Source organism: Electrona antarctica (assembly GCF_951216825.1).
Source record: "Electrona antarctica genome assembly, chromosome: 14".
Taxonomy (NCBI): Eukaryota; Metazoa; Chordata; class Actinopteri; order Myctophiformes; family Myctophidae; genus Electrona; species Electrona antarctica.
Window position 1 is genome coordinate 10,504,014 of NC_136795.1, and position 12,899 is coordinate 10,516,912.

General features: G+C 45.6%; 1 protein-coding gene across 1 annotated transcript; it reads right to left on the reverse strand.

The window, feature by feature from the left end:
- Nucleotides 1-4,314: 4,314 nt before the first annotated feature.
- aoc2 (amine oxidase copper containing 2) lies at nucleotides 4,315-12,154 on the reverse strand. The gene is made up of 5 exons (XM_079521567.1): nucleotides 10,580-12,154; nucleotides 9,920-10,038; nucleotides 8,497-8,663; nucleotides 8,086-8,218; nucleotides 4,315-6,369 (listed from the first exon to the last, which is right to left on the reverse strand). Exons 1-5 carry the CDS (start codon nucleotides 12,138-12,140, stop codon nucleotides 6,085-6,087), a joined length of 2,265 nt encoding a protein of 754 aa, XP_079377693.1. The 5' UTR covers nucleotides 12,141-12,154; the 3' UTR covers nucleotides 4,315-6,084.
- Between the last annotated feature and the right edge of the window lie 745 nt (nucleotides 12,155-12,899).

A 12,899-nucleotide genomic window follows, 5' to 3' on the forward strand; every position in this document is an offset into this window, starting at 1 on the left:
GACTGGATCAATGGATCATCACCTAGATCTGCATATATGGAGCCGGTCAGCCACTGTACATCTGACCTCACGGACACCAGATGAATAGTTTAACTCCTGCTTCTTAACTGTGCCGTTTTCCTTCTACCACATTCAACCTGGCCTGCATATTTTTAAAAATGAAAAGAAACATATTCAAGAACCATGGAATGATCATGGACCAGGCAGGGACCCTTGACTATTAGGGCTGTGAGGCTGGATGGACAATTTATTCTGGCCCCTCAATGCCCTTCTGTCTGATTAACAACACTAACATCTGATTAACACCGCTCTGGTCTAGAAGTGGGAATCAACCCTTCAGGGTGGGCGTCGCTCCAAATGATGTGACGTAGCGCTGCACTGGGGGGGAGAGGAGGGGCCGGGGCTGACGGACAGATTGGTGAGATCCAATCAGGGCGTGTGCGAATCTCAGCCACGCGACCCGCCCCTCTAGACCAGAAACCCGTTAGAACAGACATCAGTCTTATAAAAACTTGAAGTGGGAGTTGAATTGTAACTCCCACCTTACTGGCCTACCGGCATGCGCACTTCGGCTCGCCGCCCGCACAGAGTACATAACTCTAATGCTAGCCTTCAAAGCAACCAAGGTATGGCACCCCCATATCTTGCAAGCACCTGCAAGCTTTGTTTTAGATCCCTTCCCAACTTTCATGTGCAGGAGATTAAATACCAACTCTATAAAAAATTGGACAATCAGCTGTGTACCAGTATATTTCAGTAGCCTATATGTTCATCTGTTTGGCTATTCTCTTTGTCATCTTTTAGAGCTCAAAACTAGCAATTAAATGCACGTGATCTTTATGCTTTACAGCAAACTTAAGCCTACAGATACACTTGCTATTAAAAGTATATTTTTTCTCACAGTGTCAGCTTCTTCTATTGCTGCAATGGGCAGGGCTGGGCCTTGCCAAATAGCTTGAAGGCTCCAGTCACTGAAATATTACATCAGCTTAATGCCAGACAATACGCATATGTTACAAGCAAGAATTCCAGTTAAGTTAAAACCAACAATTTCACTATTTGACACAGGTATATATTTCAGCCCTGATGAAGACCGTATATAGTCCGTCCGTATAGACCGTATAGGTTAGAAGGCAGCGGTGGCCGAACGGTTTGCGGAGCGGTCTTGATACCGGAAGGTAGCCAGTTCAAATCCCCGGACCGGCACGTTAAAATTACCACCGCTGAAGTGCCTTTGAGCAAGGCATTGAACCCCTACCATGAAATGTTCTATGAGCAGGGCGTGGCTGTAAACAAGCATCTCGAGCTTAGTCCACTTACCCTGGGTAAACAAAGAACTTTGCTTTTGCTTTAGGTCGAAACATGTCGGTTGAATAACGTTTTCATCCTTTTTAATTATTAAGTGTGCCCGGATCTCCGCTTTTTTTCTATTGACACAGGTATGCTTTGTGTTTGTGCAATACACTGTGTATGTGTGGAAACAGTGCCTTCCATTCCTAGATATAAATGCATACATGAAGCCTTAATCATCATCAAGCATTTTGTGCAGTGTAGCCTATACGTGTGTGCATTCGTGCGAGTGAGAGTGCGAGTTTTTGTGAAACCTATAAAAAATTGGACAATCAGCTGTGTACCAGTATATTTCAGTAGCCTATATGTTCATCTGTTTGGCTATTCTCTTTGTCATCTTTTAGAGCTCAAAACTAGCAATTAAATGCACGTGATCTTTATGCTTTACAGCAAACTTAAGCCTACAGATACACTTGCTATTAAAAGTATATTTTTTCTCACAGTGTCAGCTTCTTCTATTGCTGCAATGGGCAGGGCTGGGCCTTGCCAAATAGCTTGAAGGCTCCAGTCACTGAAATATTACATCAGCTTAATGCCAGACAATACGCATATGTTACAAGCAAGAATTCCAGTTAAGTTAAAACCAACAATTTCACTATTTGACACAGGTATATATTTCAGCCCTGATGAAGACCGTATATAGTCCGTCCGTATAGACCGTATAGGTTAGAAGGCAGCGGTGGCCGAACGGTTTGCGGAGCGGTCTTGATACCGGAAGGTAGCCAGTTCAAATCCCCGGACCGGCACGTTAAAATTACCACCGCTGAAGTGCCTTTGAGCAAGGCATTGAACCCCTACCATGAAATGTTCTATGAGCAGGGCGTGGCTGTAAACAAGCATCTCGAGCTTAGTCCACTTACCCTGGGTAAACAAAGAACTTTGCTTTTGCTTTAGGTCGAAACATGTCGGTTGAATAACGTTTTCATCCTTTTTAATTATTAAGTGTGCCCGGATCTCCGCTTTTTTTCTATTGACACAGGTATGCTTTGTGTTTGTGCAATACACTGTGTATGTGTGGAAACAGTGCCTTCCATTCCTAGATATAAATGCATACATGAAGCCTTAATCATCATCAAGCATTTTGTGCAGTGTAGCCTATACGTGTGTGCATTCGTGCGAGTGAGAGTGCGAGTTTTTGTGAAACCTGTATGTTTGTAAACCTTGCACAATGTAAATACCTTTATTTATTTTACAAATATTGAGTTTCTTCTCTTGGCCATCATACATTGCAGTCCTCGCAGGTCAAAGACATGAAGAGCATGTTTTCCGTTTAAACAGGGAGCCATCCGTGAGTGAGACTGTCCAGCTGGTCAGGGGAAACATCTACAAACAAACACATGTAAATATACAAGCTTCATCATCATGGCAGCCTCGTAAAACGAGGATCCGTTCTCCTCAGCCATTCACTTCTCCTTCTGGACTAGCTGACCTAGCTGGACTCTCCGTCTGTGTGCCTGCTGGTGACTGTGGAGTCCAAGGTGTGAGTGAAAGAGCCGGGGGCAGTCTGGGCACGGAAGTGTTGGAGGTGGGCGGGGCAGCATAAGACGTTGATGTCTTTGCTGGTGCTTCTTCTCTGCTGCTTGTGCTCGGTCGGTCTCAAGTCTCTGAGCACCACTGGCAATTGTGCCGCGCCAGGCTGGGCGATCCACTGCCAGGGCCTCCCAGCTGTCCACAGGGAGTAGCTGTTTAAACTGGTCTTTCAGCCGTCTCTTGGGTCCCCCTAGCAGCCTAGAACCATGGGCCAGTTCACCAAACAGAGTCTGTTTGGGGAGGGATGAGCGCAGCTGGTTCTTGGCGATGATTGCTTCCACGCTTGGGAGGCCGGCACGTTCTTCCCAGCCAATTCCCATGATTGCCCGCAGCTTTTGCTGGTGAAACCTCTCCAGGGGCCTGATGTTTTTCCGATAGAGGGTCCAGCTCTCTGACCCGTAGAGAAGGGTTGGAGTAGGCCTACATGGAAATGTGCATATGAGCACAAAGGGCCTTTCTCGGCCCCACCTCTCTCCCTGTGTTTTAGGATCCAAGAGGGCCGCAGCACCAGGAGGGCGTGGCCTTACTGGGCTGCGTTCACAAATTCAAGACACCTGTCTGGCGTTTGTCTCGTGTCTGTGTTTAATAATGGCCACTCCAATGCATTTCCAATGGAGCCCCATATGGTTTGACCAAACATTTTGTTTGATGGGGGGGAGGGGGGCAGAACACATCCATCAAAGCTGTGTTCAGACACAAGTCAGGTGTCAGACACAAGGCAAGTGTCTTGAATGCAGCCCAGTAAGGTCATATGTCGACCCCGCCTGCTCACCTCTGCCCCACCCCCTCCTGGTGCTGCGGCCATCTTGGATCCTAAAACACAGGGAGAGAGGTGGGGCCGAGAAAGGCCCTTACTGCTGATCTTTAGAAAGCAGCGGGACAACTTCCTCTTGTTCCGTTCCCATGAAGCATACAGAGAGGTGTGTGTGTGTGTGTGTGTGTGTGTGTGTGTGTGTGTGTGTGTGTGTGTGTGTGTGTGTGTGTGTGTGTGTGTGTGTGTGTGTGTGTGTGTGTGTGTGTGTGTGTGTGTGTGTGTGTGTGTGTGTGTGTGTGTGCGTGCGTGCGTGCGTGCGTGCGTGCGCGGGTGCGCAGCGTACGAGTGTGCTTGGCTCCCTCTGATGTGGTTTCAATTTCGTACTTCCTGGACACACAAAGGGGAATACATACATACATGTAGGACTTTTACAAACGTGTTTTGTGTGTGTGTGTGTGTGTGTGTGTGTGTGTGTGTGTGTGTGTGTGTGTGTGTGTGTGTGTGTGTGTGTGTGTACAGTGTGTGTGTTTGTGTTTCTGTGGAAACAGTGCCTTAGCAATCCATCCCAATGTTCCTAAATAAATGCATAAATTGTACATGCCTTAATCATCAAGCATTTGTGTGTTTCTGTTTAGTATACACACATGACCAAACCCTCTTTCTGCAACAAACGGTTTCTCCTTTTATTTAAAGAGAACACATACAAGTATTTTGTAGAAAAATAAACAAATCATGAGAAACAATTGGGGGCTGAGTGGTTAAGTTAGATTCCAGAGCATGACAGCCTACTTTGCTGCGTATCACTCTCTGTCTCTCTCTCCCTGTTTCCTGTCACTCCTCACTGTACTATCCCAATAAAGGAAGTAAAGCCCCCCCAAAAAAAATATATAAAAAAACAATACCCAGACATTCAACACAGTGAAATACTCAGTGCTCATTTATCCATAGTTAACCATTAAAACCCTATACTTTGTACTTGTTTGTCTGCGAGGTGTTGTGAGCTTGTAGATCTGCTATTTTCTCCAAATATTCGTCCCAGAATGAGATTAAATACACTGTACTGTCTCATCATCCCGCATCAGAAAGGGTCAGAGCTCTGTCCAACAGTGCAGCAGTGTGAAGGAGGCTAATGCCTAATTCATGCTAGGTCATACAGTATGATGGTGTTGTGCATCGTAAATAGCCTATATGTCTACTGTGAGGCAACTGTACACTCAAACATTACAATGGTGGGTTGTTGACAAACATATAGTCTGAATATTTGGATGTACTTCTGCAATGTCCAACTGAAATATAAGTGACAGGACATTTTGTTTTTGGCTGCATGACCATTGCCAAAAACCTTATTCTTGACAATACATGAGTTATGAGAAATTCATGGGGGAGGCGTTCTCATGGGACATTGGACCAAAAAAGCAAATAAACATAACTGTTCTCAGTGCTTCTTTCCTTGTGGAGTAGACAAGAAGATGGAAAGATTTTATGTGACATTGCTGACTCGTTACAAACCTTATTCGTAATATTACAATTTATGGAATTTATGTGACTTGTTTATTAGGTAGACCCATGTTTTCTTTTTCTTTTTTTTTGATGGATCAGATGTCATGGTGTCACAATAATCATAATCTCAACATTTCATGATGCATTATGTTTGAGAATTGATTTGAAAGCATGACATTAAAGTCCTATAGCTCAACGATTCCTGTGTGCCGTGAGGATATCCAATATAAATAATTAAAGATTGTATTGATAATTTCACATTATTCCCATTATTATCTTTACATACACATTATATAAAAAGGTTAATGTAAAAATAGTGGTATTTTGTCTTTAAATCTTTGAAAATATATTTTCCATTGTGATGTTAGTTTAATTGAAAGCTGGAATACAATTGATTGATCATTAAAATAAAATAAACTCTTTCAAGATTTACAAGTGGGCCCTGATCCAGAAACCACTGTCCTAGCTAATGTTCATCAGTGCTTGATATTTAAGAGGATATACCAACCATGGTGATAGAAACATTTTCTATGAAGTCTTAGTCAATATTCAATGGCTGGTTGCCTTAACAGCAACCCATTTAAACACTTTTGAACATTTTTCATCAACAACATCAAGGATTTTCCTATCTTAGCTGAATATCGAGATACATAATATAGCTGTTCTACTGCTGTCTGGAAGTTTAGTTAGGAATTTCCTCTTTGTTGCAACAGTGAAAATAATGTAAGGAATTATTAAATTCTTTAGAAATGAATTGCCTTTTTTAAGCAAATTCTGATTTAATATATTGTTGACCTTTTGACATAATAATGAAAACGAATGGCAAGAAAAGCAAAACAGTATACCCACGACCCATGAAAAGTGGTCTGCGAGTCCGCGACCCAACAATAGGTCCCGAAACAGTGCTTGGGATATACTAGTAGTCTATTTGACAAAACAAAGGAGAATAATCACTCCTCAAACTTCATGGCTCCCGCAAAGCCCTCATAGGTGAAGGGTTCGAGCACGGGGCCACAGGTCTCTTTAGCAAGGCATGCCATCCTGTTATTGTCACAGCTCTGCTCGGTCCCGGGGCCGATGTACACCGAATCAGGAGAATGGATGGACGGGTCCTCGTCAAAGTAGTTGTGTGGGCGCAGGATAACCCCGCCCCCGTTGCCCACGGTTACCGTGTTGGGGATGTCCTCCGCATGTGGGATGTGGAGGAAGCCAGTGGTTATCCAGGCAACCAGGTCCTGAGAAAGGAACATGCAGCATAAATACCAAGATCATGTTGAATGATTTCCGGGGTTATGTTTTCGCCCTGTTTGTGTGCCTGTCGCAAACCACTCTCCCGATCAGAGCCAAATGTGTTGTGTACGCTGCCAGTAGGCCAATAAATCACGAAGTTAAATATTTCAGAAAGTATAAAACTATATAAAAGATGTAGACTGACCCTCTTATAGATAGCTAGACTCCTGCAGAGCCATGCCATAAATGTTTTTGAGTGTGGTTGCCAGAGGCAACCAGACTGCCAGAGGCAACCAGACAGTTAACATTCCGTATTAACGTTTTGTGATCATGTACAGTAGGTCAAAAACATCATCATACATCCACAACCACACCTTTTTAGTTTATTATTGTCTCCACCAGGCCGAAGGCATGGGGAGAGAGTATGTTTTGCACTCCGTCCGTGTGTGTGTGTGTGTGTGTGTGTGTGTCCGTCCGTGTGTCCTTCCGTCCGTCCGTTACCAGCTAATCTCCGGCACCGTTAACCCGGTCGATGCCAAACTTTACACACACACTCCCTGGATGCCAACGATGAACCTCTGCCCTGCATTTTCCAGAACGGCCTGTTATAGCGCCACCATGAGGCAGCTTTTCACATTGTTTACCTAAAACTGCACCGATCTGCGTGAAACCTTGCATGCACACTCCCTAGAGGCCAAGGACAAACCTTTCACCTGCATTTTCCGCATCTGCCTTTTATAGCGCCACCAGGAGGCCGACTTTTGTAAAACACATTTTTTGATATTACTCCTCCAGATTCTGTCCAAAAATCTCACAAATCGTTACACAGTATCTCTATGGTCATGTGCTCAAGTCGGATCTGTCCGATATTTCATATTCCATCCTAATTGGCTATAATTGGCTTTCACAGTTTGCAAGATTGCCCCGTTTTGAACAAAAGCCTCAAATCATGAACGCAGCATGCAATTTACGTGAAATCTTTCACACATTTTCTTACTAGGCTGAGGAATATATCCCACCCTTTTCACATTGGCCTGTTATAGCGCCACCAACAGGTTGATTTTTGCAAAACACATTTTTGGAACAAAATGCCTCAAGTCATCCAATTGCCATCAAAGGCAAACATGTTTATATTACTCCTAAACATTTTGCCAAACATCTCACACAGTCCTATCCTCCTGGTGGAGACCTGTGCCCAGAAGGGCACTTTTTCTAGTTATATTATAATTTCTACATTCTGTATGTTTTATATATATATTTTTTTAAATATGCAACTTTAATTTTTTATAAAGGAAGGCTCTGATCGGGAAATTGCCCAAATTTGGAGTCATACATCATCATAGGAATGTCATGAGATTGGAGCCATGCCATTCCCCTGAGATCTGCATGATTCGATCATGAGCTGAGCAGCACTCACTCACTGCTGTCCATGGTGCTGCTGATTGAACGTCAAGAAAACTGTATGGGAGTTTTAAGCACTGACCCCAGAATAGCACTGCGTAATAGTGAGGACGTCACAGTAATGTCCCAATTGGGACTTTCTTCACTCACTCACGCACGCACGCACGCACGCACGCACGCACGCACGCACGCACGCACGCACGCACGCAGGCACGCACGCACGCACGCACGCACGCACGCACGCACGCACGCACGCACACACACACACACACACACACACACACACACACACAAGCACACAAACACACAAACAAACTGACCTCATTGTTAATGCTTTCATTGTCTTCAATGTACTTGCTGAAGTCCACAGCTGGTGTCCACATGTTATTTTGACTGTAAAGACTGCTGCTGGTCTGCTCCAAGTCCTTATGTTTAGTAATGGCTACCTTATACCTGAAGAGAGAAAGAGACTGGTTATGTTCATTTTCAGCTCCAATAAAGGAAAAAGAAAGTACATACTGTACACTATTTACACAGTGTCAAGTTGAGAGAGATTTACATTTCCGATTAAATGCCACTATGAGTTTTGGACCTAACAGGGGACGTCCCGGTGGGGAAAGCCAGAATAGTAGATGGAGAGAGAGAGAGGGGGGGGGAGGGGGGGGGGGGTTCATGGGTATAACATAGGTCATATATTGAGACCTCCTCAAGGTACCCTGACTTCCGCTCACCTAGCCCAGGACATAGACCTCTCCTCAGGCTGGCTCTCTGGCAGGTGGTCTCCGGTGAAGCTGATCACTTGGAGCCGATAGGAGCGCTTGTGTCCCCAGCGGTTGGTCTGGTCGCTGGCAATGTGGAGGTAGCGAGGGATCTTGGTGCCGTAACGCAGGGCTGCTTCCTGTGAAGTGAGTCAAAGTCAGGAATGGGGTTAAGTCGCTTTTAACACAATTTTGGCCTTGTACGTGCATACACGTCTTTTATATAAAAACCGTGGGGTGCCTTGGACGTGTATAGGCGTCTTTAGGTCTTTTTTATAGGTCTGTATTTTTTTTGGTTGGCATCTCCTTCTGCAATGTTGATTTGCGCATGCACACTGCCGTTCACTTCCTTGTTTGCGGCTCAAAGGCTTGTATCTCCTAATCTAGGGAACTCTCCATGGTTTTGACCAGATGGGCAATGTTCTGTCTTAATTTCTGACTTCAGCATGCCTCTCGTTTGGAATATTAACGCTTCTAGAGAGCCTTTAGCACGACCAGCGCAAGGTAAGAATGAAACATTATGTCTCACTGTTTTGGTGGGGAACAGAAGGGGGGACCTTTCAGAGTAAAATCTGCAATATCTGCGGGCACTCTAGCGCTTATATTTTGAAAGATGCTAGCGGAATCCGTTGTGGGTGTGGTCACACCAAACTTTATTCTGCCCACGGTTACCGTGTTGGGGATGTCCTCAGAACGTGGGATGTGGAGGAAGGTGATGTGGAGGGCAGATGCTTTTCAATGGTTACTGAGGTTTCCTTCGCAGAAATCCGCAAATGGCAACAAGCCGTGCCATTCCCATTGAAAAGTGGCCACTAACCCAATATTGTGATAATTTGGGTATTTGACAGTGTGATATTGTGTAAGTGCCACAAATGCCTGGCCACCACTGACACATATAGACTTGAGTGCATTGCATTAAATGTTCCACAATGTATAGCCACACATAATCTAGTATAATTAGTAAATTGACACGTGTACTGTAGCTAGTGCCCAGACCATGCAAATGCAAATAACTCAGCAGTGACAGGCAATATGTATGCAAGACCTTTCTACTACTGTAAATGTTTGAGCTGTGTCATTTACCTGTCAATGAAGATGAATAATCATTATGGAATATTATACAAGAATAGAATTTTCCACAACAAGAACCAGCACAGTCATTGAAAGCTACATCTCCTGTATTTCCCATTCAATGCCACACAATCTAATGAAGGCAGCATTATGTGCTGTGAAAAACTACGTTTGCGTTAACAGTGGCAGTTGACCTGTTCTGTGTTGATCTGGTGCTCTACCAGCTGAGGCACCATGGCATAGCGTTAGTTAACAGTGGCAGTTGACCTGTTCTGTGTTGATCTGGTGCTCCACCAGCTGAGGCACCATGGCATAGCGTTCAGACCTGTTCTGTGTTGATCTGGTGCTCTACCAGCTGAGGCACCATGGCATAGCGTTCAGGCATCCAGGGCAGAGACGTGTTGACATACTGCATGTCTTTGGTCTGGAACACATTCTTCACTCCTAGAGGACACCAAATACAACAATGCCACTGTCATTTATGTGTAGGCCTACATTAAAGGTTAGCTGTGGTGCAATAAATATGGCATTCTATTGACTCTGTCAACCATCAAAGGCTTTTCCACTCTGTTTTGGTTGTGGCTGAAAAACCATGTTTGAAAAGTTGAGTTCCTTCCATCCAGGACACAGTTACAGAGGCACGTGGTGGCATGGCATACTGGCATTTAATAGCTTGTCTGAACGGTGGTCAGACCTGACAAATAAATGTATAGTGATGAAGTATAATGTGTGTGTGTGTGTGTGTGTGTGTGTGTGTGTGTGTGTGTGTGTGTGTGTGTGTGTGTATGTGTATGTGTGTGTGTATGTGTATGTGTGTGTGTGTGTGTGTGTGTGTGTGTGTGTGTGTGTGTGTGTGTGTGTGTGTGTGTGTGTGTGTGTGTGTGTGTGTGTGTGTGTTTGTGTGTGTGCGCGCGCGCGCGCGCGCGTAAAACACTATTCATTCCAACCCATATGCATTGCAGGTTTGTCTTTATAAGCTACTCACCCAACACGTCCAGATCCACTTTGAAGTTAATGAAGTGGGTATGGATGTTCCCCAGGACATTCTTCGCCACCTGGTGTCCATACTTATAGCTGCCTGCCACCAGGTAGGAGGAAGAGATGTAGCCGGTGGCGTGCACCTTGGCCTCCACAGAGCCGCTCTGGTAGAAGATGAAATCCCACATGTAGTCATAGTTCCCGATGGCCGTGATGGTCCTGAACACCAGGGCGCTGTTCACCATGCCTCCGTAGCTGTTGTGGAAAAAGTCGGCGTAGTGCCTGCGGAGAGGCTGGCCAGTGTTGTGCTCGAAGATGCAGATGGAGTTCTTGAACCTGACGGGCTCGTTGATGTCGATGTAGCGGTACGTGTCGACGTAGGTCGCCGCGTAGGGGCAGTCCACCCCGCGGACAAGTTCGTGCGCAAAGCGGCCAACGCCGATGCTCGTGTCCAAGAACTTGGTCATCATCATACCGGGCGTCGCCGAGCCGTACACCGACATGGCCTCCTGCACGCTCAGCTCGTACGCGATCCTCTCGTCCCTGAAGCGCACGTCGAACACCCTCATGCCGGTGAGAGAGCTCAGGCCGAAGGCGAAGCTCCAGTCGAGGTAGAGCACCTGGTTGTTCTTGACGCTGAATCGTTTCCCCTCCGCGTAATGCTGCTGGGGACCCAGCTGCAGTGGTTTGCGGCGCGGTTTCAGCGATGCGTAATTGTGCGTTTCCACGTAAGTGATTTTCTCCACCGTGCCGTTGTCGTACTGTCGCCTTAGGTCCTCTATCGAATCGAAGTATATGCCATTATACATCACCCTCTCCACGCTCCAGCGGGACGTATTGGGGCTTTGGTGGTTAACCAGCACTTCCAATCCAACCGGGTGAATGTACATCCCGCTCATATCTCTGAAGAAAGAGACCCACGTCGTCCTGTCTCCCGATTTCACGCCGCGGGGCATTTGCTCAAATGGAGCCAGCTTCTTGTTCTCGTCCACGTCGAAACTTTCCTTTAATAGTTTGCCGAGATTCGAAAACACCTCGATTTCCAGAAAGACGAACATCTGCGCGTATTCCCCGATTGTGACCGTGCGCGCGGAGATGGGCAGATCAATAATGCCGTACCTCTCCTGGGTGACATCTCTGTAGTAGGATGGGTTGGGAAGAGGTCCCACCACATACTCCTTAATGCGACCCTTGGAGCCGTAGAAGACCACCGCGGTCGCCTCTCTCTTCGGCTTGGGGCTGTTTTTAACGTCCAGGTAGCGCAGTGCCTCGGCCTTCTTTGGCAGAGAGAGGTCGATCAGGAACAAATAGTTATCCGAGGGTTTTGCGAGCGGATTGCTGGTTATATCCAGGTCTCTCTGACTGAGCATGTAGTCGCGGACTTGCAAGTACTCCTCCTGGGTGAGGTCAGCGAAGACCCGGCTACGCTCGTCATGTTTCCCCGGCGGGGGATGCGACTGGCCAAAGCATTTGGGAACCTTGTTTGAGCTCATGCAGATCAGGACTATATTGAGTATTACAGAGCAGAGGACGATCAGAATGAGCGCCCATTTCAGAGAAGAATTCATCCCCTGGCCCTGTGCTACCATTCCACACTGAACACAGAGGAGAGGAGAGGGGGAGAGAGATGCGCCCAAGCCACACGCCAGTGGTCAAAATGATTTGGGAAGAGAGCAAGGGACCCACCCCAAAGTCTCCACATCTGTTACTAAACCTCTCAACCGACTCAACGCCTCCCAGAAATACATTTTCCCAGTATTTGAAACCAACTGAGCAATACAAAAATGATGATAGACTAGTCCCCAGATGCCAAAAGCCTGCATGAAGCCTGTATGCATTATTGCAGAAAAGTAGGCTACTTAATGTGTTGTTTCTATATGATTTGTATGTGCTGAATCCACTTCTGCCATATTGAGTGATATGCGTCGCCGTTTTGTCAGAAATTGAGTAATTAGCATAATTCATCACTAAAAACTGGAAATTGGCTATAATTCTGATAAATAATTGTGCTTAATTTCTGCCATATGCCGAGTGATACGAGTCACGGTTTTGTTAGAAATTGAGTAATTAGCATAATTAATCACATCTACTTAACAAACAAAAGTGTAGGATGCCTATAGGTTATACACAGTCAAATCTTATTCTGTGTAAGTGTAAGAAATTACTTATAACGGCCTATATTTACAATTTAAAAGTTACAGAAGGCTACAATATAGCTACAAGCAGCACTGGGAGCCTAGCAGTGAGTAGGACTACAACAATCCATAACTCCAGTCTCCATGTGATCAATCAGCTTCATCTTCCTCCTGTGGTCCTGTGGTCTATCA